The sequence below is a fragment of the Nymphalis io genome, chromosome 1 (genome assembly GCF_905147045.1).
Source record: "Nymphalis io chromosome 1, ilAglIoxx1.1, whole genome shotgun sequence".
Taxonomy (NCBI): domain Eukaryota; kingdom Metazoa; phylum Arthropoda; class Insecta; order Lepidoptera; family Nymphalidae; genus Nymphalis; species Nymphalis io.
In genome coordinates this window covers 1,072,192-1,098,681 of record NC_065888.1, presented here as the reverse complement: position 1 = coordinate 1,098,681, position 26,490 = coordinate 1,072,192, and the positions used below count along the sequence as shown (strand labels likewise).

The 26,490-nt window shown below is 34.9% G+C and overlaps 1 protein-coding gene across 11 annotated transcripts in view; it reads left to right on the top strand.

Moving 5' to 3' along the window:
• The window catches only part of LOC126771012 (obscurin), a 113,930-nt gene that overhangs the window by 23,067 nt on the left and 64,373 nt on the right, over positions 1-26,490 (top strand). For 4 of the 11 annotated variants that reach the window (XM_050490710.1, XM_050490719.1, XM_050490727.1 and 1 more), the window contains exons 3-4: positions 16,949-17,064; positions 24,973-25,107. In XM_050490710.1, the coding sequence (XP_050346667.1) occupies positions 16,949-17,064; positions 24,973-25,107 (251 nt within the window). Of the gene's footprint in view, positions 1-12,025; positions 16,829-16,948; positions 17,065-24,972; positions 25,108-26,490 lie in introns of those variants that run through there. The other 7 variants (XM_050490666.1, XM_050490647.1, XM_050490737.1 and 4 more) reach the window with 5 other exon arrangements.

Below are 26,490 nucleotides of genomic sequence, written 5' to 3'. Positions count from 1 at the left end.
GTTATCTACTGAACTCAATAAATTGACTTTGTACAGTTCTTATATAGTCTCTGGTCTACTTACCACAGTTCATCACATTTATCGGTTAGTTTCCTTGTAACGTCGTCTGTGGATTAATGGCGTACACTCAAAGGGTTGTAGCAATACGAGATGGATTTACGTTCATATAATTAGTTTGGATCCGACCCAATTCTACTTGATGCTACTTCATATATCGAATCGTACGAAGTGATTTATTGAAGCTGTAGATGACTTGAAAGCAAATTGCTGTCGACAATACTTTGTTATATTTATGAGAGTTCTACTCTTTGTCTAAGCCTAAAGAGGGTACGGAGTCAGATATAATGGAAAACATTGATTTCAGCCTATATATGTTTGTTTGTATTTATAAATGATATTACATGTAACATACATACATACATTTTGACGAGCCGCTGGGCATGGTTGGTGGATGCTTGCCTTTCAACCCGAAGGTTGTGGGTTCAATTCCCACCCAGGACAGATATTTGTGTGCATGAACATGTCTGTTTGTTCTGAGTCTGGGTGTATATCAGTTAGGTAGTATATCAGTTGTCTGGTTTCCATAGTACAAGATCTGTACAAGCTTAATTTGGGATCAGATGGCCGTGTGTGAAAAATGTCCCAGCATATTATTATTATTATTATTATATTGTTATAATTTTTTAAAATTATACTTTCATTTTCCGTTAGTCTTAAGCTTGGTTGTTTTTTTAGCATTGACTCTACTTGGTAATTCAATATTGTCGTGTATATAAATAAATGAAAAACTTCTTTATTCTGTTATTTCATCACCCCTAGCCAAAAAAGTAGTTTCTTTTAAACATGAGGTCGCAAGAACTAATTTGAATTTAGTAGCTAACAGCTAAGTATAGCGAAAGCTTAAAAGAAAAACTTTCCACTGAAATGTAGCACTTATTGTATTTTTTTTTAATAATAGAATTTCTTGTTTGCTTTCGTATACACCAAATCAAAGCATTTCATAAGTGTTTACAATGGCCTACTTGATATACTAACACCTCATAAATTATATTCGAAACATATTAATAAAAACTGATATAATAAATAAAAATTAAAAGAAAAACAAAATAACATAAAAATGTATCTTAAAATTTCTAGACACGTTTGCAAACAAAACACAAAAAAGTTGAGATTTTATTTATTCTAGGAAAACTCTAAATAGACGCACTACATTTAAGCCTGATATTCGCAACTAGGTCGGTTCTCTTTGAAACGCATCCAATTTGATAGACAATCTCTTACAAAGAAGACTTTATAATTTACAGTCGCTTACTACAAAAGATTATTTATGACATCTTGATTTTGGACGAGTTTTCTTTCATCTCTTATTTAGAGTACTAGCTGTCACTTTTTCTGCCATATTTAAAATTTGACAGATGTCAAATTGTCGCCTCTACTCGAGTTTAGGAATACTTTTTGCGCATCTCTTGGCACAAGTAAAAGGTGCAAATTAAAAATTGAATATATTAAATCACTGCTAAAAAAACCTTCGTGTAATATTGCATTTATTTAATATTAAACAATTTAATTACTTTAATTACATATCATGTTTTTTTTTAAATAACAATATTTCACTTTGTTTGATATGAAGTAATTTATTCAATTATTACCAAAAGGATTAACATAAATTTTTCCTGTTTATTAACCCCCCACGTAAAAAGAGGGGTGATACAAGTTTAACGTGTATATCTGTATGTCTGTCTGTGGTATTGTAGTTCCTATACGAAATTCCTTGGAGACAAGCCGATTATTTGACCATCTTAGTCGGGTGGCAGATGCTGCGCAAGAGCAATTTCCTAACGCGGAATTGGTGTTTTTGGGGGACTTTAATGCTCACCACGAATCCTGGTTGAAATTCCTCAAAACTGACCATGCTGGAAGGACTGCTCATGCTTTTGCTCTCACACATGACTTGACCCAACTGGTTGATCAGCCCACCAGGATCCCAGACATTGATGGGCAAGCACCTTCTCTACTGGACCTTCTGCTGACTTCTCACCTGGTGGAATATCAGGTTATGGTTCAGGCTCCTCTTGGCTCTTCGGATCACAGCCTTATTTCTACCAGAGTGCCACAGGCCAAGCTGCCGCCACTAGCGGTATGCAAACGTCGCGTTTGGCACTATAAGTCGGCGGATTGGGACGGTATGCGCGATTACTATGCGCCGGTCCCTTGGAAGGAACGTTGCTTCAATGGGAATGACCCGACAGCTAGTGCCGCTGCTGTTGCTGGCGAGATCATGCTGGGAATGGAATACTACATTCCTAGCTCAGATCTCGTCAGTAGGAGTACGCGTAACCGTTGGTTCACTCGTGAATGTGCCGATGCTGTATCAGCTAAGCAGGCGGCATATCGCAAGTGGATCAACGGCTGCATTAGCGGGGCATCTAACATTGACTCACTGAAAGCAAACTATAATAAAAATTCCAAGTCCTGTAGAAAGGCATACACGAGAGCGGATGCACAGCGCATTGTACAGATTGGTCATGACCTTGTTTCGCATCCTAGGGGCTCCCGTAGCTTCTGGCGTCTGACCAAGTCTGTGCAAAACAATTTCTGCCAACCTTCGCTGCCACCGCTCAGAAATCCGGACGGATCGCTAGCTCACAGTCCGCAAGAGCAAGCTGATCTCCTGGCTAAACTCTTTGCCGACAATTCCGTCATCGATGATTGTAGTGCACTGCCACCTACAATACCTGCATGTGGCCATACGATGCCTGACATTAAAATCAGGCAACGTGATGTGCGTGCGGAGCTGCAATCACTTGATGTACGGAAAGCTAGCGGTCCCGATGGAATACCAGCCATAGTGCTGAAGAAGTGCGCAGCGGAGCTGTCTCCTGTGTTAACGCGCCTGTTCCAACTTTCTCTCTCTTCGGGAAGTGTGCCGGAGGCTTGGAGAAGAGCTAATGTGCAAGCGGTTCCCAAAAAAGGGGATCGGTCTGACCCGGCAAATTATCAACCAATAGCTATCACCTCAGTACTTTGTAAGGTGATGGAACGGATTTTAAACAACCAACTGATCCATTACCTAGAAGATCACTGTCTAATTAATGATCGTCAGTACGGGTTTCGACCTAAATCTGCCTGCTCAGCTATGCACCTGGATTGCCAGCTTCCTACACAAGCGTAGCCTTCGTGTTTTAGTAGATGGTTGCGCTTCACAATTCTATGTTGTGAATGCTGGGGTCCCCCAGGGATCTGTGCTATCTCCCACACTCTTTCTTTTGCATATCAATGATATGCTCTCCCTTGGGAACATACATTGCTATGCAGATGATAGTACAGTGCATGGTGGATACCACGGACGCGCAGTGGCTGGGCGGGCGGAAACTGAGGAGAGGCGGGAGAATCTTGTCATTGAACTCGATAGGACGTTAGATCTCATCGCCAAATGGGGCTCTGATAATCTTGTTGAGTTTAATGCCAAGAAAACACAGGTATGCGCTCTCACGGCGAAAAAGTCAACATTTTCCCCTCTTCCCTCCCTCTGTGGTACTCCGCTGGTGATGCAAAGCAAAATCGCCATGCTGGGGATTGACGTTTGCTGCGACCTTAGTCCAAGGGATTACATCGAGGCTGTTATAAAAACAGCTTCACGGAAACTCGGAGTTCTGAACAAGGTGCGGCGCTTTTTCACGCCACAACAACTGTGCCTGCTGTACAAAACACAGGTACGGTCTTGCGTGGAATATTGCTCGCACCTTTGGGATGGCTCCGCTAAGTACCTACTTGAGGCCTTGGACCGGTTGCAGCGACGTGCCGTACGCATTATTGGCGACGTAAAGGTCACAAACACCCTTGAACCTTTACAATTGCGTCGTGAGATAGCAGCACTGAGCGCTTTCTATCGACTGTATCACGGCGAGTGCTCTGAGGAATTATTCTCTCTAATTCCTGCTTCCCCCTTCCTTCTTAAGTCCACGCGAGCTGGTTCTCGATGTCACCGCCTAACTGTGACATCAATTCCATCGCGAACAAAGAAATTTGGCAACTCCTTTCTTTGTCGCACTTCCAAAAAATGGAATTCCTTACCAGCTCACGTATTCCCCTCCTCTTACAACCCGGGTTCCTTCAAACGAGGCGTGAAGAGGCATCTTGCGGGCCGGCAGGGCGAAGGCGGCTAGTGCAGAACGTTTTTCCCGTCTGTACTGGCCGTCGTCGCGTTTGGACTCTACTACCACTTACCATCAGGTGGAGTAGAGTCATTTGCCCTCCCGGCGACATAAAAAAAAAAAAAAAAGAATATACCGATTATGATGCGGATTCTTCTGTTTGAAACGTGATGCCATCAAGATGTTTCTCACTTAAAAATTTTGTAAGAGTCAGGAGCTTAAAGAACATGAGCCCATTACTTATTTGACAAAGGTGCCAACTTTTACAGGTTCGATTTTACGTATATTAAAGTTAAAAGGCCAACAAACAAAAATGTTTTTTTTTTTTTACTTTTTAGTCATTTTTTGCGTCTAATTTGTGTTTTAATTATAGTTATCTTAAGTAGGGTTTTAAATTCCAGATCATAAAACATCGTAGGGCTAAATAAGTACACGTTCCATATACTCACGGAAAAGTATGACGAACGAAAATGCCATTATACTTTCAAGAAGATAATAAAACATGTCATATTATAAAAATATAACAAATGGCCGGTGCTAATAAACTGTAATAAGTCGAATGCGCCACTGTTTGCTACGAATTTTTATTATACAGCTGCCTATCTTTTCTTTCTATCTTGATTCTTGCTATCTTGATTTTAACACATTTAATGAAAACGAACTATCGTGTTTTGCTTAAAATGGGAATGAAGTCGGCTTTACCGAATTTCCGCCATGACTATAACTGCGCAGACAATGTTTTAAAACAAGTGCGTGCGCAAACACAGATGCACTCTCTATTTCCTCACTCTCACAATAAGTACGAAGGATGGCAATCTGATATGACCATAAAGAGATCAGGCATCGACGTAATAGCTTAACAACTTCTTTACTACATGTCGCGGTAAAAAAAATCGAAAACTTTCTATTGACTCTACTCACGACTCGATTTGAACCCGGTACCCCAGGATGTGCAACTATAGCCACAATGTTAACAGGACATGATGATAGTCTTGAGTTTCAGGGAGTATTTAGTATGAGTACGTCTATATGATTGATATTTTTTGAGATATTATACTAAATATCAATAAAGGTGGAACTATAGAAATGATCGCTACGCTATGGAAACCTTATTTAAAGATTTTGTTGACTCCATATTAACTACAAGAAAATTCACGACAGTTTTTATTTATTTATTTGTTTGGTACTCTAACAGTCGACCGGTGGTACTACAGGGCTTTGTACAAGCTCATCTGGGTGGGTACCACCCACTCATTAGATATTCTACCGTAAATCAGCAGTACTTGGTATTGTTGTGTTTCAATTTGAAGGGTGAGTGAGACAGTGTAATTACAGGGGCAAGGGGCATAACATCTTAGCTCCCAAGGTTGGTGGCACATTGACGATGTAAGCGATGGTTAACATTTCTTACAATGCCAATGTCTATGTGCGTTAGGACCACTTACCATCAGGTGGCCCATATAGTCCGCCTATCTACCTATTCTATATAAGAAAAAAATCTTAATATACATACCTTATTGTATTAAGTATTATATAAAATATAACAAAACCAAAATAGGATTACACAATTAAGCTTCTGTGATATTCCTACGTACAGAACACTTTTACGTGATAGACCTTCGGTACGAGCAAGGTCGATTGTTTACCTAATATAATATATAATTATAAATAAATAATAATAATAATGTATATAAACAGAGGCCTTCCCATTCATATACAAAATTGATTAAAATTGATTTGTGTTGAACTGCTGCTATTGATCTTGATTGATTGAGTTTTGCTGGTAGTAGTTTTTTAATTTATCCTAAGAACCGAGCTTATCCCAGGTTTTTAATACCTATGTATTGCGTACATAGGTGATAAAAATTAATACATCAGGGCTTTGAGCAAGCCCATGTGTGCAGCGCACACAATTTATCCTACCGCTGAAGTGAAAATTGTATTGCTGTATTCCAGTTGGAAGGGTGAGTGAGCCAGTGACAGATTATGAACATTTAACTGCCCATGTATACAATATGTAAAATAACAAAAGTCGCTTTCCTGTTATACGTCATCAACAATTTTAAAAATTGAAATATTCATGGCATTTTCCTTGACCGTAGGAAAGTAATATCACGTTTATGAGTCGATTATTAGAAAAATATCTCGGCGTGTTGTTTGTTGCGAGAAAAACACTCCGAACGCTTAATCAGATAATGGTTTCGTGGTGAATCATTCGGTTTTCTTGTTTACTCAGAACAACGGTGATGAAATAATGAGAAAAAATTTCCTCGGACAACCCACGTAATTAGTATTTCGCTGGACAAATAATAAATTAATAGACAGTTATAATTATAATAGTATAATATTAGAGATAGATGAAGGTGAAGTTGAAATGTTACAGGTAAAACGCCAGTAGGTAACATAATAAGTAATAAAGGAAAAACACAATAATAACATATAATAATAATAATATCCTGGGACATTTTTCACACATCGCCATCTGATGCCAAATTAAGCTTGTACAGATCTTGTACTATAGAAACCAGACAACTGATATACTACATATTCTATTTTTCTTTTGTAAATACATACTTATATACCACCCAGACTCAGAACAAACAGACATGTTCATGCACACAAATATCTGTCCTGGGTAGGAATCGAAGCCACAACCTTCGGCTTGAAAGGCAAGCATTCACCAACCACGCCAACCGGCTCATCGATAATAATTGAATGTTTTATTTAAAAACGATATTTCAACATGAATTTAGTAAATTTACTTACATAACAAAGTTACTGCCCTTAATATGTTATATCTTCTTAATCAATCACTTTAATTTTTAATATAATTAACTTTATGAAGTCTTTATATACATTAAAAAAATCAAATAGAAGAGGGATCCTATTTTTGTTTTTTTTTTTTTTTTATATTTTTCGTTTTTCTATTTTTAATCGCTTTAGAATCAGTAAGGAGGAAATTAATAAAACTTTACCGTACTTATACCGTATTTTATACTATATACACTTAATGTATGACTGCCTCGTTAGTCTAAGGCCGCAGGTTCCTAGGTCTGGGGTTACCCCAGGACGGCCAGTGAAAAGTTATTAGTATTTTGGTTAGCTCGGAATCTAGAAGTAAGAAGTGTATTCACTCCCATGCCTCGAAAAGTACGTAAAGCCGTTGTTCCTGCGCCTGTACTTCTTCTGGTCGTATCGGATTGCCGGTTCATCGGATTATAAGAATATATCATGCCCAGTTGGTTAATCTCTCTTTAAGATTGGGCAACTGGGCAGCCAGGAAATATGTCTAAGAAATTGATATTGAATGTCTATTTTTGAAATGTTACGCTATTTTCAGTTTATCGTATATTCTGTGTAACCGGAAATTTTTAGAATATTTGAGCCGATGTGCTGATGTTTACTACTACGAAAAAAAAAAAACTTGATTTACTGCTTAGAACTAAAATATAGTAGAAATAGACTCGACCTCTGTTTGCTCCTGTAGACCTAGAGATTGGCTGCTTTGGCCAAAATTTCCTTTTCTCAGAAGAGCATACTTTTCCTCTATATACTCGTATACGTTAATTGTTTATATAACCTTATACTTTAAGACAGAGATATTCAAAATAGAATTGACTTTTGTTTAGTGCGTGCGTTTTAAGAAAGGAGTTGCGAAAATGTTATTATTATATATTTCGATTATAACTAAGTTTCGCGGTTACCTAACATATTTTTTTAAACCCGCGAGTGAAGTCGCGTTTTAATGCTATTTAATTTATTAAATGCTATTTGTGTTAGATCGACCATTTACAGAGATGGTTTCTTGGTTTTATAATCACGCTATGACTAGTGAGAAACCGCAAACAGAATATGGTTAATTAGAAGCCCACGATCTCATTTCAAATGTCGTTTATTTTTTAAATCGTTGATTAAGTCAGTCCGCGTCTAAACAAAACTGCTGTATGAGATTATGATCTCTTTGCGATGACAATGTGAAGGTGAGAAGTTATCTATTTAGAAAATATTCTCCGCACTGCGAAGGTCGAGCTTTAGTATATATACGTTTGTCAAAGCTTCATTTAATGTCACAGACTTCAGAAATAATGTACCCAAATTTTATTCGGATTTCAGAAAGTTGTATCACTGCGAACATATCTTATTAAATAAAATATTTATATGTATACATATCAAACGATTGGATACTGAAACTACATATCAAGTTTTGTAGATTAGGTTATTTTTGTTATTTATTAATTTAAAAAAAAAAGTAAAATGTCATTTACGCCGATAATATGTATATAGATATACATATTTAAATGAATAACTGTCTGACTGACACATATTAACTGAAGTAAGTACTTTATACTTATAATATATCCTTTAACTATTATTTTAGAAAATAATATGTAAGTTTCATATTAAACAAGTAGTATGTAGCAAAAATTATCGAATTTAATTCAAACCAATTTAATTATAATTTGCATATATGTTTGTTCTTTAGTTTATGCACATCCCCTACATCGATACTATAAATATAAATACATAATGTATATTTGAACAAAATAGCGAAGTCATCTCGTTTCTAAACATTTCACACTAAATACTGAAGTGTTTGCGAACTTTCTCGACGTACAGGTAAAACATTGGGCGGAACAGAAATAGCTTCTCACGCTCGCTTCAACTTGAAGGTCCAGCGCTCGAGATGACTCGTAAACACACAACGGTTAACCGCTACGAGGTTAGCCGTCCGCTGCCGTCAAGTGTCAAAGACGATAAATAAAGATTTATACAAGTTTATTTTGTCACATATTTCGTCCATGAGTTGACTCGCAGATACGGTTGATGACCCTTATTATATTAAAGTTGATGAAAAGGTTACAGTTTTTTTGCGAAACCTGACGTTGATGATTTTATTAAATTTTTATTATAAACATTGAGTGGAGAAAATTATTCCATTTATTCAGCCTTTTGGACTTTAAAGTATAAATGAAAAAAAATATATATCTGGCTCATTACGTTGTCTTCTCGTTTCCACCCTATGAATCGGAATTGCGATGAAACGGAAATGCTGCTAGCATTTACACCACCGCTTCACGCAGTGTTCATTTGTATAGTATCTGGTATTTAAATCTTCAAAGTAAATAATTCTTATGTAAGTAAATTATCTTAGCATTGAACCCTAGTTTCATATACAATGTTTCGGCTTAGCTAAGATACATATACACCATATTTTTTTTTTTTCGCTGGAAAAACGCGATTACGCGTTTCCCCCACTTGAAGTGGGGGGGTATGTGGGACTCGCCGGCGCCAAATATGCGCCGGAATACCCACTAAAAACCAGCGGTACCCACACCGCCTTTTCGAGGGGCGTCACGGGATCGCTTGCGCATACTACCGTGACGCCCCGACGGTTGGCCCGCCTCTGCAGGCCTCCAAATCCTAGGGGGTTCTCAGGGTACAAAAACCCCCTAACCCCAGCAACACTCACGGCGGGAGGAGAAGATGCGCATAGCGCCGGCGTCTTCTCCCCGGTCTTCTTCGGCGAAGCGGGTCAGCGGAGGCACTCTCCTCGCGCTCCCGCTCCGCGGCCTCCTTCTGCGACATGACATTTTCGCAGAAGGAGACCATCTCCATCCAGCACCTTTCGCTACCGAGCATGGCATTTATCACGCTCGGCAGCGAAAGGTCTCCGCCGATTAAAGTCGCCAGGGAAAGGCGCTGAGGCCCCCAAGCGGCACACTCCATCAGAGTGTGGCATGCCGTGTCCATATATTGGCCAATGAGCTTGTTTTGTTTTATGTTTATAATTTATCTCGTGATTGACGGTGAAGGAAAACATCGTGAGGAAACCTGCATGTATCTAATTTCATTGAAATTATGCCACATGTGTATTCTACCAACCGGCATTGGAGCAGCGTGGTGGAATAAGCTCCATACCTTCTCCTCCAAAAGGGAGAGGAGGGGTTAGCCCAGCTGTGGGACATTTGTTAACATTTCTTAAAATGTCAATGTCTATAGGCGTTGGTGACCACTTACCATCAGGTAGCCCATATGCTCGTCCGCCTAACTATACTATAAAAAAAAACTGAAATCGCCCTCAAATAAGTGAACCTTTGTTACCGCTAATCTCAATCACACGATTACTTATATTTATCATTATTATCATTTGCTGTGATTTAATTGCTATAATAAAATAAAATAAAATAAAAAATTACGCATGAATAATCTACGCCGGATATAGACGAATAATGTTAAATAAAATATGATTCTTATTAGCACTATACAAAATAAATGTCTAGAACGAAAATCTTAATTTGATATAAAGTATTGTGCGACAAGAAGCGTCGGCTTAGTATAGCTGAGTCGATTCAAAGCGCTTGTTTTCAGCTGGTCCCTTACACATCGAACCTTACAAAAATCAACAAAAAATAAAATGAAAAATAGTTTATTTACAGCAAAATAAAAATATTACAAACTTGGTACAATAACTGGGTTCTTTGCTGAAACGATATCATAATTGTATTTGCGGTGGTACTACAATAAGCAAGTTTGTGTCGTCGATACCTTGCTACGATTTACAGATAGGATTAGGTGGAACCTGCAGTTAATGGCGTGTACTTGTAACATGTATGTTAACATTAAAAGAAAAGAAAATAATAAATATATAAGTATTACAAAAAGATATATAAAATGTCAATAATATTAAATTTATTTATATATAAATACAATATAATATAGGTGCTATATACCTACATACATTTTTTTATTATTTTTAATCACGATAGCACAGTAAGAATACATTCTGTCATATCATACGAAAGTGTGACTCACCAGTCATAGGGAGGGAGCCTTTTTAGCTTTTTTTTTATAGTACAGACTTTGATATCACATAATTTGATTAATTTATAATATATAAAAGGTGAAATTAATGGATTAAAACGTATTTCGTATAATGTACAGTACATTATACAAAATCAAATTTAACTAATATATTAACAACTTTTTACTTGTTGGTAGGGCAAAACACCAGTATTTAGGACTTTTGTGTTCTGGTTTGAAGGGGAATAAACCAGTGTAACTACATGCACAAGGAACATAACAATTTAGTTTCCAAGTCTGGTGGCGAATTGGCGATGTACGGATTATGTAGGGCAAGTTAATATTTCTTACTCTATGGGTGGCGGTGACTTACCCTAAAGTGGCCCATTCGCACGGCCGCTTAACTAGTCTATAAAAAAAATACACGAGAAAACGTTGTTTAAGACTTTTTATATAATTAGAAATAAACTTATAAATCGTGGTCGCTTTGTGATTCTTCGATACAATCTCCTATTGCGTTTCATCAATTTAATTTTAGCTCTATATTATACGTTGGTTCATTGTTTTATATAATAAATTGATTGAAACGTTTGGGAAACACATTCAGACAAAGAAATGACGTATGTACGTTTTATCAATTGTTTCTTACTGATATTTTTAATTCTTATAATATTTTTGATATATTATGATATTTTCTATAAATTATAATTCTATATTTTCATATACATAAGTATATTTTTATATGATCAATTTCTAGTTAAAAAAAGCATAAGATCGTTTTTTTCATTATGCTTCCGTATGATGCCGTTTTGGCCGGAAGATGTCTGGATACGTTTGCATACAAATGTTTACGTTACGCAGGCACGTTGAAACACGAAAACACTTTCATTTCATAATATTTAAACAACAAAAACAATTTATTTTACTTTTACACTTAGTCTCGATGAAAGACAGTAAGTGAATATTTTGGTTGTTTTTTATCTTGAAATCGTGTCATATATTCTGCGTAAATAAATACGTCTCCCTTTATGATTATAAATAACTCCTAACCGGAACAATATACGGCACACCGTCTCCCGCGGCGAAGGTGCAAACCGACGCGAACTGTAAAGCCCTGCGCTGAGACGACGCTCTCGCAGTCACTTCGTAAGCTCCGGAACAGACGCACGCGCAGCTTTTACGCCGCGGATACTACGATAATATAATAAAAAGATTGTATTTTTAAAACCGGCTTCGATTAAGTTTGTAAACAAATAATATTATGAAAACGTAATAGGCATTTCGCGATGTCTTTCTGTAGGATAACGGGCCGCAGCCGAGGGCTGCCTAAGCCAAATTACTTTCCGCTTCTTGCGCCAATCTCGCCCGCTGATGCCAAAAGATGCTGCAGGATCACAGGGAAATCATATGGATTACCTTCACATCACTACATTCCAGTTTTACTCACCGCAAACTCTGCTAAGACTAAATGTAAAATAACTAACGTATCGGGTGAACTCGGCCCTCATCATTACTCGCCTGAAATTAATTATGGAAACAGAAAACATGAAATTCTTCCGGATTATAGGTATATATTCCCGATTTTGGATGGATCAACTGAAGCTCAAAGAGCTTTAATGGAAATGCTTTTGACAAAACAAGTTGCAGACGACAAAAGATATGTGTATACCGTTCAAGAAAGAAGATGCAGTCTAGTATTTTCCGCTCGCATGGAAGCAGCAGTGCGCGATGGTGATGTTAGAGATGTTATGCTTGCTAAGGATTCGGATACTGTTCTTATTAAAACTAAACAAGGTCGTAGTGTTTCTATGGACTTTAAAGACTTCACGGAAGAAGTAGAAATATTTGAAGGAGAGGGACCAAACGCTGAAGTATTAAAACAAAGAGAATTAGAGGAATTAGAAGAAAGAAAAAAGAAAAGGAAACGAGCAGCAGGACTGTCGTCAATGAAAAAAATATTTGAAAATAAAGAGAAGTTGGCTGAAGTACAAGAACTAGAAGAAGAAAAATTACGTCAAGATCGTTTAGCCAAAAAAGCGAAGATGGAAGAAGTTAAGCATGAAAAACATGATATAAAGAGTTTTTCATGTAATAATTTTGATCTTAATCATATGCGTTCAAAATCAAGCATTGTCAGGTGTAGTGGAGACTGGAAAGACCAAATCCATCCTCTTATCGAAAATTGGGACTGGGACTTATTTGAAAAAGACATTAAGAACGAATCTTTTACTCCGAAAGTAACCAGTTTACCATCTCCTATCAAAATAACACCATATCATTGTGAAACAGAAATTTATGAAGTGGATCGAAATATTTGTGATGTGTCCATTACCCTTGAGAGTGTTCCTTGTGTTAACCCTTTGAAACCTATAAAATCACGTCCATCTGAAGAAGTATTATCTGCTGTAACTACTTTACCTGAAGAACGCCTAGTAGAAACTTCAAATGTGACCGAAAAGTTATTGGAATGTAATAAAATTGATATGTTACCTACCGTTGAAAATTTACCAGACATCGTTAAAAATATCAAAAAAGGAAAGAGGGAAAAAGTTGGTAAAATATCAGGTCTGACATTAGATATAGATAAAGCAAAGAAATTTATTCCTGGACAACATATAACTACTCCTCAAGGGATTATATTTATACCAGGACAGACAGTAGAAACACCTGCTGGGCCTTTGTTTGTTCCGGGGTTAAGTGTAAATACCCCTGCTGGACCAGGCCTAATTCCGGGTCATTTTATAAATAATGAAACTACTAACGAACCATTTTTCCTCGTAGGACAAGTTTTGCAAACAACGAATGGAGAAGAATTTGTTTGTGGGCAGACTGTTAAAAATAAAGACGATTCCTATCGTTTTATAGAGGGCCAAACTGTATTGTCAGAAGAAGGTTTTAAATTTGTACCAGGTAAATCTATAAATAATGGATTAGAAGATGTATTTGTTCCGGGTCAAACCATAATGACACCCGATGGTGTACAGTTTATTCCCGGCCAAACAATTGTAGAAAAAGGCAATATTATTTTCACCCCGGGACAAAATGCCAAAATAAATAATGAGTGGCAATTCGTTCCAGGACAAGTTGTACATCAGGACGATGAGTTACTTTTCATTCCTGGGGCCACATTAGCTACGCCAAATGGCCTTAAATTTGTACCGGGACAAACAGTTACTACTAATGGAGAAACATTATTTGTCCCAGGTATAACGAAAATGGGAGAAAATGACTTAGAATTTATTCCCGGAACCACAGTTGATACTATTGATGGTCCGAAATTCGTTGAAGGGCAAATCGTGACATCAGGCCACAGTGAAAAGTTTTTACCTGGCAAAACAATTGTTCAATCAAATGGACATGTTGACTTTTCAGTCGCGAAATCGATCGAAGACATAACATTTACAGAAAGCACTCCAACAGGCTTGCCAATTGACATTAAAACCTGTTCTTTATCTGAAGAATCCTTGTATGTTTTCGGTCATATGGTTCAAACATCGAATGGTATAGAATTTTATCCAGGACCTAGAATACCAAAGTTAGATGGCAAAGTTGTTCCTGGGCGTCTCGTTAAAAATGAAGCAAATCAGTCTCGTTTCGTCCCTGGAATGATGGTTGAAGGCATATTCGTGCCAGGACAAATAGTGTTTACAGAAAATGGCGAACAATTTGTTCCTGGTCAAGTTGTAGATACGGTTGATGGTCCCAAATTTGTTCCTGGTCAGGTAGTAAATACTAAAAGTGGACCAAAGTTTGTTCCTGGTCAAACTATTCATACTATAGATGGTCCCAGGTTTGTGCCAGGACAAATTATTGATACAAAAGCTGGACCGACATTCATACCTGGTCAAGTAATATCCACTGAAGATGAAGGTTCAAGATTTGTCCCCGGTCAGGTCGTGGATACTGATGAAGGACCAAGATTTGTTCCGGGAAGAGTTATAGAAACAGATGATCAAGGAGTTACTTTTGTTCCCGGTCAAATAGTGCAAACACCGGAAGGGCTTAAATTCGTCGCTCCTGACTTAATTGAAGGCGAAGAAGGTCTTGAATTCTCAGTCCAAAGTTTTGTTGTAACACCAGAAGAATTAAAATTATTGAAAGTAAAAACAAATCCGAACGATACTACGTCTACTAAAGGAGAGTTAACAATTGATACGAAAATGCTAAGACAACTATCTGAAGCAGGTATGTCGATTGGAAGACAAGTGCCTACTGATTTACCAGCAATTAATATAATTTTAAATCAAACAAAAAATGCTGAAACATTAAAAGCTTTTGTCACTGACTTTGGTTTGAAAGATGAAGTAGCAAATCAATTAATGGATGTAATTTCATCTATCATAGAGATGAGCGTACATTTGAAATCTGAAATTAATGTTAATCATAAGGATAATGGACTAATTGTCGATGGAAAGAAAAGTAGAGCAAACAAAAAAAGGATGGATGTGATAAATCGTATAGATAATGGTGAAGATCAAGAAGAAAATACACGCCAAGAGAAAGTAAAAAATTCGATTGCAGCCGCCGTACTTGCAGCGTTAGTTACAGCAGAACAATATGAAGAAATAAATAATAATAACGGAAAAGAAAAGTATCATCATATCTTAAAATCGATTGATACAATTTTAGGAAAAGCAATTGATGAGGACTTTGTATCTGCTATGTTTAAAATTCTTCAAAGGGAAGAAGACAAAGAAATACTTAGCGAAGCAATTGTAGAAAATTCCACGAACCCCAAGATGGAGTTAATTAAACTTGCCATAAACAATGCCTTGGATAAAAATTCCCTTACCGAAGAACAAATGATTGATAAATTCAGTGAGTTTTTAAGTCAAGAAAATGAAGTCATTGGCCCTGCGTTTAAAAATATTACAAAAAATGATCCAATGTTGCTTCATCAAATAATGAATAATATTTCTGACTCAATATCTTTTGTCAAAACTGACTATGACGCTACAGAAGCTTTACAAAAAATGATTGTCGCAGCTATACAAGAAAGTAGCAACAAAACATTGGAAAATGTGATAGATGGCTCTAATAAAGAATTGCTAAAAGAAACAATTATTCAATCTGCTGGTCTAGCAAGAGTACTGGGATTAAGTGATGTTGCGAAGAAATTATTATCTGTAATTGATAACGAAAAAGCCATAAGCAAAATTGAAAGTGATGATGTAAGCATGAATATTCTAAGAAGGTTGACTGTTATGAAAAAACTAGCAGAACAAAACCCAAGTTTGCATTCAGCGATACGCAAACTAGAAACAGATGCAGAGCTTGCTCGCACAGATCCCAAGCTCAGAGATTTGGTACGAGAAAGCGCCGCTCTTATGATTGTACCTGAAGAACCACCATTATTGACATCAGAAGACGTTCCATTAAGCTTACTTCAACCTGAAAATAGTCTTGCAATGGAAGATTTCCTGTTTCAACGAAAGAAACATCCGGGTGCTTTGCTAATAATGAAAAAAGGTTTACAAGCAGTTGTTCCACGAGAAGCTAGTCGGGCTGTATTAACTGGTCAAGTAGCCTATACAGTACTCGATGAAAATGGCATAAGACATTTTGAACCCTTACATGTTTTCTCAGCTCTCAATTTAAGTCAACCTACAGCTCACAGATTTAGTATGTACAGCTGTCCTGTTCTTGATGATAATGATGAAGATCTTCAAAGTTTTACTGGATATTGTAACATAAGTCAAAATCAAAGAATTACGAAATACGGTGGCTGGAATAAAAAATATAGTGGCGTACTACTTGATAGAGAAAACACTAGATCTAGGATGAACAGTGTCAAAAATACACCGAGCTATGAAAGATATCATTCTAGGTCATTAACAAGATCTAGATCTACGTGTAGCAGAAGTCCATCTAAGGTAAAATAAAAGATATTTTGAAACCAAAAATGACAAATAAAATATACACAAAACAATTTACACAACAATTCAATAGTGCTATAATATCGAAATTAACAATTCCTCTTTCTGTTGTTGCAGGTAGACGACGTAGTCGTGGCAACAGCCGATTACACAGCGGCGGGGGATGACGAGGTATCTTTAAAAGCTGGAGATATTGTAGAGGTTCTCGACACGAAAACTGCCCTTGGATCAAAGTGAGTATTTTATCTTTAATATACATCAAACACAACCTTTCATACAGCTACAATATACTATTTTAAGAGATTTCTTGGTAAATGAAAATACAGTGTAAATGATACTTGCACAACTGTTTTCTCATTGATTTTGATGTATAGTTATTAATATATATTTAACATAGCGGACGTGCGTGCGTCTTTTGAAACTTGTGTTACTTACGCTTTTTAACTGCGCACCGAGAATAACTCATATAGCCTTACACAATAATTCATTCATTTTAACACTAATTTAATATACGTTTCTTCATTTCGAAACAATATCGAAAGCAACCGTTTTTATTATTACGACAATTTCTCCAGTCTTTTATTTTTACTAACAATACGTTCAAATTTCGAATACGTTTTCTGACTGTATATAATTACCTACGTTAAAACAGATACGTATATAGAGACTAAAGATATATTTATAAAAAATATTTATCCTAAACAACTGAATTATTTACGAATCGTCATAATACGCGTTAGCTTTATAGTAAATCATTTGTAGATCATTTCCTTAATGATAAAAAAAAATATTGTTCCAAAGCATATTAGTTATCATTGGTTTCAAATACTCAAATGTAAACCCAATATTTAGCTATAACAAGGCATCAGTTATCCTGAAACGCAAAACAACAAGCTAAAATAGCAAATGACAAGCCTTTTGAAAATTCCACCTGACCTAGATGCAAATAGAAAATACTCGAAATGCATTTTATTAACACACCAACGCGCCGGACAACGTTGCTATATAAATTTAGACGGGGTCGATGCACTCCGTTACGTAACTTTCACATCATTTTCTAAACATAAGTGTAATTACATGGTCTCGCTTAGCACCGAATACTTCGTTTGATTCTATAACCAACGATTTTCGTAGTTAGCCCTAAACAATATTTTCCGTACCATTATTTTTATCGCTTAACAAAAACTTGGTCAATCATTACTTAATAATAAATTTTCATCATCATCATTATAATATCATCGCATATCAGTTTAATGATTCTCCATAATAATCAAATAACGTAATGAGAGAAAAATTATTGATGCAGGTACAGAGGCCGTGTCTATAGATACGAGAATCATTTCTTCCAGTCCAGGGGTTCCTCACTGGACTATGTATTTAGTGTACCCACCTACAAAATGTATTATTACTGATCATTATAATTATATAAGAAGATTTAGTGAAACAGCAGGAAGACAGAAGAAGAGTCACGCTATCATTGTATATACCGCTTTCTGACAAAAAAATGTTGAATTTATGTTGTGTTCATCATATGAGTGTTGTGATCAATATTTACCTTGTGATAACTATCATTATGTATGTCATTAAGATATTATAAATATTACATGCTTTAACATAATTCAAACACATTGTATAACATTAATGAAGTCGCAGAGCTATGTATCTAATAAAGACAAATAAAGTTTTGGAGTTTCTTTTTAGTTGGATAATACGAAAAACATTTCTACGTAAATCATTTCCTCGATAAATATTGTGAGATATTTAAAATTTAAATATACGAAGTACATATTTACTAAATAATGGAAATTTATAGATATTTAGTTTTTAATAAAGCTAATTGAATCTCTAATGCATGGCATTAAAGAGATCATTACAAAACATACAAATGATATACGTATTGTACAGCTAGTGATCTTATGTGTCATCTCTCTCACACGTGATATCGGCAGAATATTTTGTGCTCAGCTAGCTATATACACGTCAGAATAAAAAAAATCTAGTGCACATTGCTCTTTTCGAAATATATATTATTTGGTTACATTTATTAAATAATTACGAAACAACATTAAACTCGACATAAAACTATTTACGAAATTACTGTCTAAACATCAATGACTGCCGAAATAAATTACTCGCAAAATAAGATTCCGACAATTGACTTTTATAATGCTAACAAAAGCGACCAAAGCACAACGGATCACCACTACTTGCAATTCAATATCTCGTACCGCTCAACACAATGGCAAAATATTTCGAGACGAGATGGCACCAAGTAGTACAATATTAAACTCGGGAACGGTAAAGTATGAGAGCGTATAAAATTAATGCATGAATTTGAAATGGTATAAAGGTTCATCCTTTAGGTCAAATAAAATCTTGAAAAACAATCTTATGCAAGTAATAGGGAAATTGTATTACCACGAATAAATAATTCTAAAATTTAGATTGCCAACAAACACGTTAAAATAAAGACAATTGAAATTTTAGAAAATATACAGCGTAGGCACAAACAACACGACGGTGGATATAAAATGGTAAAATATATTTAATAATCGAACTCTGATAGCAATACAATAGTAACATTGTAATTTGTTTAGAAAACATATTTCCGTTGTCTGTTATACGTATATTCTAAAAAGGAGTTTACTGAGAGAAGTTTTTATATACCACCATACTAGCACTTGCAAAACAAAACTGACAATTATTTTTTTGTACGGAATATACAGTAACATACAAAATATATAGCATATAATAGCTGTTTGTTTGTATAAAATAATATAAGATTCAAGTCAGTTTGTAGATGACTTCAAAATAGAAGGAGGTTTTCAATTAGACTCACAGTATCTCGAATAGTGAACCGACATATTATATTTTCTAAATACTGGTAAACCGTTTGTTATAAAACTGAAAGCTACACTTTGTTTTAAAAAAATTGGCGTGCGATTACTTACGTATAATAAACCATGCATTATTTTGTATTAAAATATTATTATAGAACTTTTATTGTATTTTTTAAGTACTGTTTACGAATTGAGAAATTATGGAATAATCTCATTAAAAATACTAACTAAAATAAATATTAATGTAAGGTCATGATATGTGAGTACATTTTGTTTAGGAATATAATATGATAATGTGCAAAAAGGGAAATCCAGTGGAATATAAAATGGCACAGTGCCGGTGTTGGCTCGCAGCCAAACTCGTTGAGACTAAGTTCTAAGAAACATTAATAAGATGACCACAGATACTTCACATTGGTGATTCACTATACCATATCCATTTGAATAAATTAATTTATTAGAAATATTTTATTCATTAAAAAAGTATAAATATATCATTAAAATGAACAAATTCATTGATACGATTGATACAAGCCGAAATATAATCTTTGACATTTTAGCTATTTTTGGTTACTATAATTACCCATATAATATATTTTTTTTTATAGAATAGGAAGGTGAACGAACATATGGGCCACCTGATGGTAAGTGGTTACCAAACGCCCTTAGACATTGGCATTGTAAGAAATGTCAACCATCGCTTATAGTCAATGCGCCACCAACCTTGGGAACTAAAATTTTATGTCCCTTGTGCCTGTAATTACACTGGCTCACTCACCCTTCAAACCGGAACACAACAATATCAAGTATTGCTGTTTTGCGGTAGAATATCTGATGAGTGGGTGGTACCTACCCAGACGAGCTTGCACAAAGCCCTACCACCAGTAAAAATAATAACAGAAAAACAATGTTATAATAAAAATTAACAGTAACAGCCTGTGAATGTCCCACTGCTGGGCTAAGGTCTCATCTCCCTTTTTAGGAGAAGGTTGGAGCTTATTCCACCACGCTGCTCCAATGCGGGTTGGCATAATTTCAAAGAAATTAAACACATGTAGGTTTCCTCACGATGTTTTCCTTCACCGTCTAGCACGAGATGAATTATAATCACGAGCCGAGATGGCCTAGTGGTTAGAACGCGTGAATCTTAACCGACGATCGTGGATCGTGGGATTATAAAAATTAACGTATTTCAAAAATAATAAAATATATATATTCTTCAGTAAATAAGTTTATATATTAACCTTAATGTTAGTACCAAGTGCCCGGAAAATATTATGTCATAAATGCATACCATGTTCTGATAAATAGAATATGTGAAAATTGACAAAATGACATATCGGTAACTCGGACGAGTCGCTGGAGTTAAACTGTGTCGGTACGGACGTCACATCGTTTCTGGGCCAGCTTGAAATAGCACACCGATGAAACATGGCCTGTAAACTTGACAGTTTTATTTTTTTATTGACGTTATTGTTGGAGATATTCGAAACCATAAAAATATAGTTTTTTTTACAGTACGTTTAATCTGAAATAAAGTCTTAATAGCATTTAAAATATTGTTTGTTTTTGTAATAAACCCATATTACATAATGTTTGATTCAGCGCTAAGATAAGCACAATAAATAAGATACATATAAGATGTACATACATAAATCTGTATAGAATAGTAACAATGCTCTGAAAAATGCGGTTTCAGTCAACAGTATCATGAAATGTCATTCCTTAGTTTTAATCCTATGGCCGTGATAGTGTTGCCAAATTATTTAGGAAGTGTTGCAAGTTACATTTAATGCTGCTAGTTTGATAAATATCTATATTGTAAATACTATATAAAGCTGAGGAGTGTTTTTGTTTGAACACTCCAATTTGGGAACTACCAACATAATCGGAATAAATATTTTTGCGTTAGATAGTTTGTTTATTGAGAAAGTCTATCACATATTACAATTATTATATACCTACAGGGGCGGAAATATAACGTTAAATGAATATAAAGGGTTAAATTAAAAGAAAATTATGGAACTATATAAAGTCATAATTTAACTGAATACATGTTTAAACGTAGAATAAATTACATGCAAAGAAACCTTTAATATTTTCATTAAATAATCCCTTAAGTTTCTTTAGATGTGAAGTTTTATTCGCAAAAACATACTCCGATTTACTATTATTTTTAAATATAAAAACAAAAAAAAATATATATTTATTCATGTTTAAATTACACTTAAGGCTTTTACAGTAAAAATCTGAAACGACACTTCATAAGTGTTAATTATTATTGAAACACGGCATAGCGACGTATTTTATATTACGACTCTCCTAAGCCTAAGATATCATTAAATTTTGTATCTTTAACAGGTACCTCCTAACTAATAAAATTGTTTTGCGATTGTAAGCAGTTATACAATAGATTTTCTTCTTTTTCAAATATCAGAAACTGAAAAATTGCCGTGTCTATTCACCCCTAATATAAAGTTTAATAAGAAACCCGTTAGTCACCAAGTTTTAATTTTTAAATCGCAGCGAAAATAACGTTACTTAGAACTAGTAATATTTATGTCAAACAGATTTATATTCTTGAAATTTGATAACTCTCAGACCCTGACATTGAGGCGTCATGTGGCAACGTCTCCGACTGTGATTGATGTTAGGAAAATATATCATGAACAGGAAATGTTCTAAAGTCCCTCTCGTCTATTTTTAATTACGTAAAATTAGTCTGAACTATAGCTGGTTATATACCTGGGACAGATTATTGTTGATCTATCTTCGTAATTTGATGTATTTGTAAGGAATTAAAAAATCGAAATCATTCGATATGGTTGTTACTTTAGTCGAACAAGTATTAACATGGAATTGACAAACATAATGGTTTTTTATATACTCTAAATTATCTTATTTTGATTCTTTTCAAGCTCTTGCCATTAAAGAATCATTAAAAAAAATCACATTTTGTTTCTCAATATACAAAGTCCAAATCATCAATTAAAAAAAAATGAATTGTTTTGGGACGCGTTCTTCTTTCTTTTTCTTAAAAACTTTTATTTTTTAAAGATAAGATATGCATACTCTTAAGAGAAAAATTACTTTTCACACAAATGCACGATCTCTTTATAAATTTATATAATAAATACCCGAATATATTGGTTCACGTAAAATTTAGAGGAAAGCTTAAAAAAATCTCTACGATTAAGAATTTACTTCACGCGAGGCTACACACTTGAACAATTTCATACAATATTATCCTGTTATATTAATAAATGAATAATGTCACTACACAATAAAAATTAAGGTACATAATATAATAAAATAATAAAAGGTACATACGTAACATATGAGTTAACTGAAACTTAAGTTTAAATTAATATAATATAGATTCCCGCCCGGTGACGCTGTAGAGGCCAATAAGGCCAACAGTATTACACACTTCGAAAAAAATAAATAAATATAATATAGATCTGCACCCGTACGTAGTTGACGTATCTAAAACACGTACGAAACGATTTGCTTCTTCGTTTCTGATACGCACCGCTAAGATCTGGAATACCCTCCCGACCTCCGTTTTTCCCACCACCTACAATATGGGTTCAACCTTCAGTCTTCAAGTCTAGAGTGAATAGGCATCTTCTAGGCAAGCGCGCTCAATCTTAGACTGTATCATCACATTTCATCAGGTGTGATAACAGTCAAGCGCTAGCTTATATATTTAAAAAAAAAGATATCACTATAACTCAAATTAATTCATTTACTTGCCGCGCGCGGCCTCACTTGCGAAAGACAGACAGATGTCAGATAACCTATGTATCTTTTTGTACGATAAATTTGCTAATAATACATTGATTATTTAAGACGTTAAAGTCTAATTCGCTCTTGCATTTATAACATTAATTAGTATTTATAGCAATACGTAAATAAATACCATAATAGCTTTATAATATACCATTTAGCACTAACCATGTTGTTTCATAATATGTTTAAAATGATCGCGTTATACATAAGTATTACTACAAAAAACATGTATGTAAAAAAATAACCATATTACGGACCTACTTTAAACCTTATTTATTTGATTAGTTTGATTTATATGATTAGTAGATTAGTACAAACGCGTACTGTATACTTCTCCTGCATGTCAAAACAATAATGATAGAACGAGCGAAATCGGTGCTGACGGTTAATATGTCAAATAAGATCTTAAATTACGTATTTTCTTTCTTTTGCATGGCATCATACATCTACATAATACATTATAATATATGTTCACCTAGTACGGAGAGTAATATGAATCGAACTTGAGTTGCTTAACATACTACACTTAACTTACTTTATGATTTTATTATTAATTATATCCTTAATCTTGTATATTTTATATTAGAAATAAGCTAAGTTGTTATTTGGATAAAAATTAAATAAAAAAATAAATAAACAATAGTAGTGGCAGCACACAAATCGTAACTATCGCGCGCTTCTTTTGTTTATTGTTTTAGGCGGGTAATTGTTGTCTGTCAGTGTAAGATATCGTTAAGTTCTGTGAATAATATTTACAATATTCGCACTCTTATCTTAGTGAATTGTTCCTATCGTGTAATGATAAAATGTCGTTAAGTTCGTAATTTTGTGATTAATTGCTTCTTTTTAATTGATATTTCATTTCATATCGAAGGAAAAACACCGCAATTACTACGAGTAAATAACCTAAATGTAATATATATATATATGTTTTATTATATTAATATATGTACATATTTGCTTATGTCATTAAAACAGTTTAATTTTTCTGCAATACATTATTGAGACATCAGAGAAAAAAAGATTTTTTTTTATCAGGGGCCTCCAGACCTCTAAATCCAGCCCTGTATATGTAGTCAATTATATAAATAATATCTTTCAATAGTGATTAACATTTTCAATTTCGTATTGTCTTTATGAAAATTTGATAAACTATAATAGAAAATTGGTATCATCTGGTGGAGAGTGTTCATTTTTACCCATAGTTCTGGCGCTGTAAGACACAAACATGAATACGAAAGATTATGTTTTTCGAGTGAATATATGAGTGAATATTATAATTCCAGGCGGGTGTACACATAGACCTACTGCTATTAAATAATATATTTGTTTGTCTGCTTAGTAAGAAATTTGCATAAAGAGCATTAGGACCATTGGATATTTTATACTATTTATTTTATACTACTCACAATCAAAGCATGACATGACCCCGATTAAAACGTCAATAATTTCCAGGTACTCATAGCTATAGTTCCCTCATCTGTGTATTAACACTATCCCATCTCCCAGGAATCCTCAAATCGACTCCAGTCTGAACGTGAAAACCGAACTACTTGATGCATCAGCGGCGAAACACAAATTGGCAGTTCGACCGAAGAAAAATCACCCAAAGAAACAAACGAAGAAAGTTCAAGTCGCTGAGAGGTAATCTTATGTATAAATAAAATCAGAATTTTTAGGAATTGTTATTAAAACTGGAGTTCGCGTAATGGTCGAAATTCGGTCAACAAGGGAAACGACATTTAATATTTTTGAAAACAGCGACTTTTTTGCAAAATTACTTCTTTCTGATAGATAACTACAAATTATTTATAAAAGAAAGATAATAATATTATGTTTCTTGATCCACAAAAGATATAGATTTCGCAATGGTAATTGGTTCATGTAATACTAAATATATTTACAGCGTTGCGTAATTTTGACTTGTCGTTTTTTAGGTGACCCCGTTGCGAATATTACAAAACGAGCTAATGTTTAAATATAATCCTTTCCTTCGTCGCTGTGATGTAAATTTTTGCGATTTCACTAACCTTAATTTGTCTGGACACAGAAGAAATACTCCTTAATTCTTGTCAGAACAAAGATTGGTTTACATTAAAATTTATCTGCTTCGTAGATAGACGGAAGGTGGACATCTTCCGAAAATGAGATACATCGATCTTAGCTATGTATCACAAGTTCTTATTCTAATAAGCACTTCATTTTCATGCATGAGGTATGCAACTTCGTGAAAAGATCTGCATGTGTCGGATTATATTTTGCTATATATAGTTGGTATAATTTCCAACAGAGGAGCACCGTACCTGTTCACTCTCGTTGTCTCATCTGAGTTCTGTAACTTAACGTTTATTGTTATTCAAACATTTTCCAGAAATTGTTTTAATTATAACTATAACAATTAAAAATAATTTATTAAAGATTTATATCGTGGACCATATAAATAAAATAAAGTATACAAAATAGTATTGTTACCCGCTCAAATTGGTTATGCCATGTTATAGTTGTTATTGTATGTTATGTTTATCGCTTTGTTGAAACTGGATAAAAATCAGAGGATTATAAAGCCAGGCATTCTAATAGATGACGTTAAATGAAGGCTTGCAAAAGTAAACGATATAATAATAATATTGTCCTCCAGACCGATTTCGGCACAGCGGTCAATCTCAAGACAGATTAGCCAACTGCACAGGAGATATTATAATGCACAAGTGTGTGCGCAAACACAGGTGCACTCTCTATTCCCTAACACTTATAATCCGATGGGACGGCAATCCGACACGACTGGAAAGAGTTCAGGCGGAGGACCAACTATTAGACCAGGACCTTTCCGACGTACGGAAGTAAACACACTTTCAACTTCTAGACACCGGGCTGCTACTGAAAAAAAACCCAATAACTTTTTATTGGCTCGACCTGGGAATTGAACCCAGGACCTCCGGGTCTGCGGCCAGTCGAACCAACGAGGCAGTCAAAAGTAAACGAGAAGAAAAGTAAGAGAAAAGAAAACGATATACTGGAAATGTGATA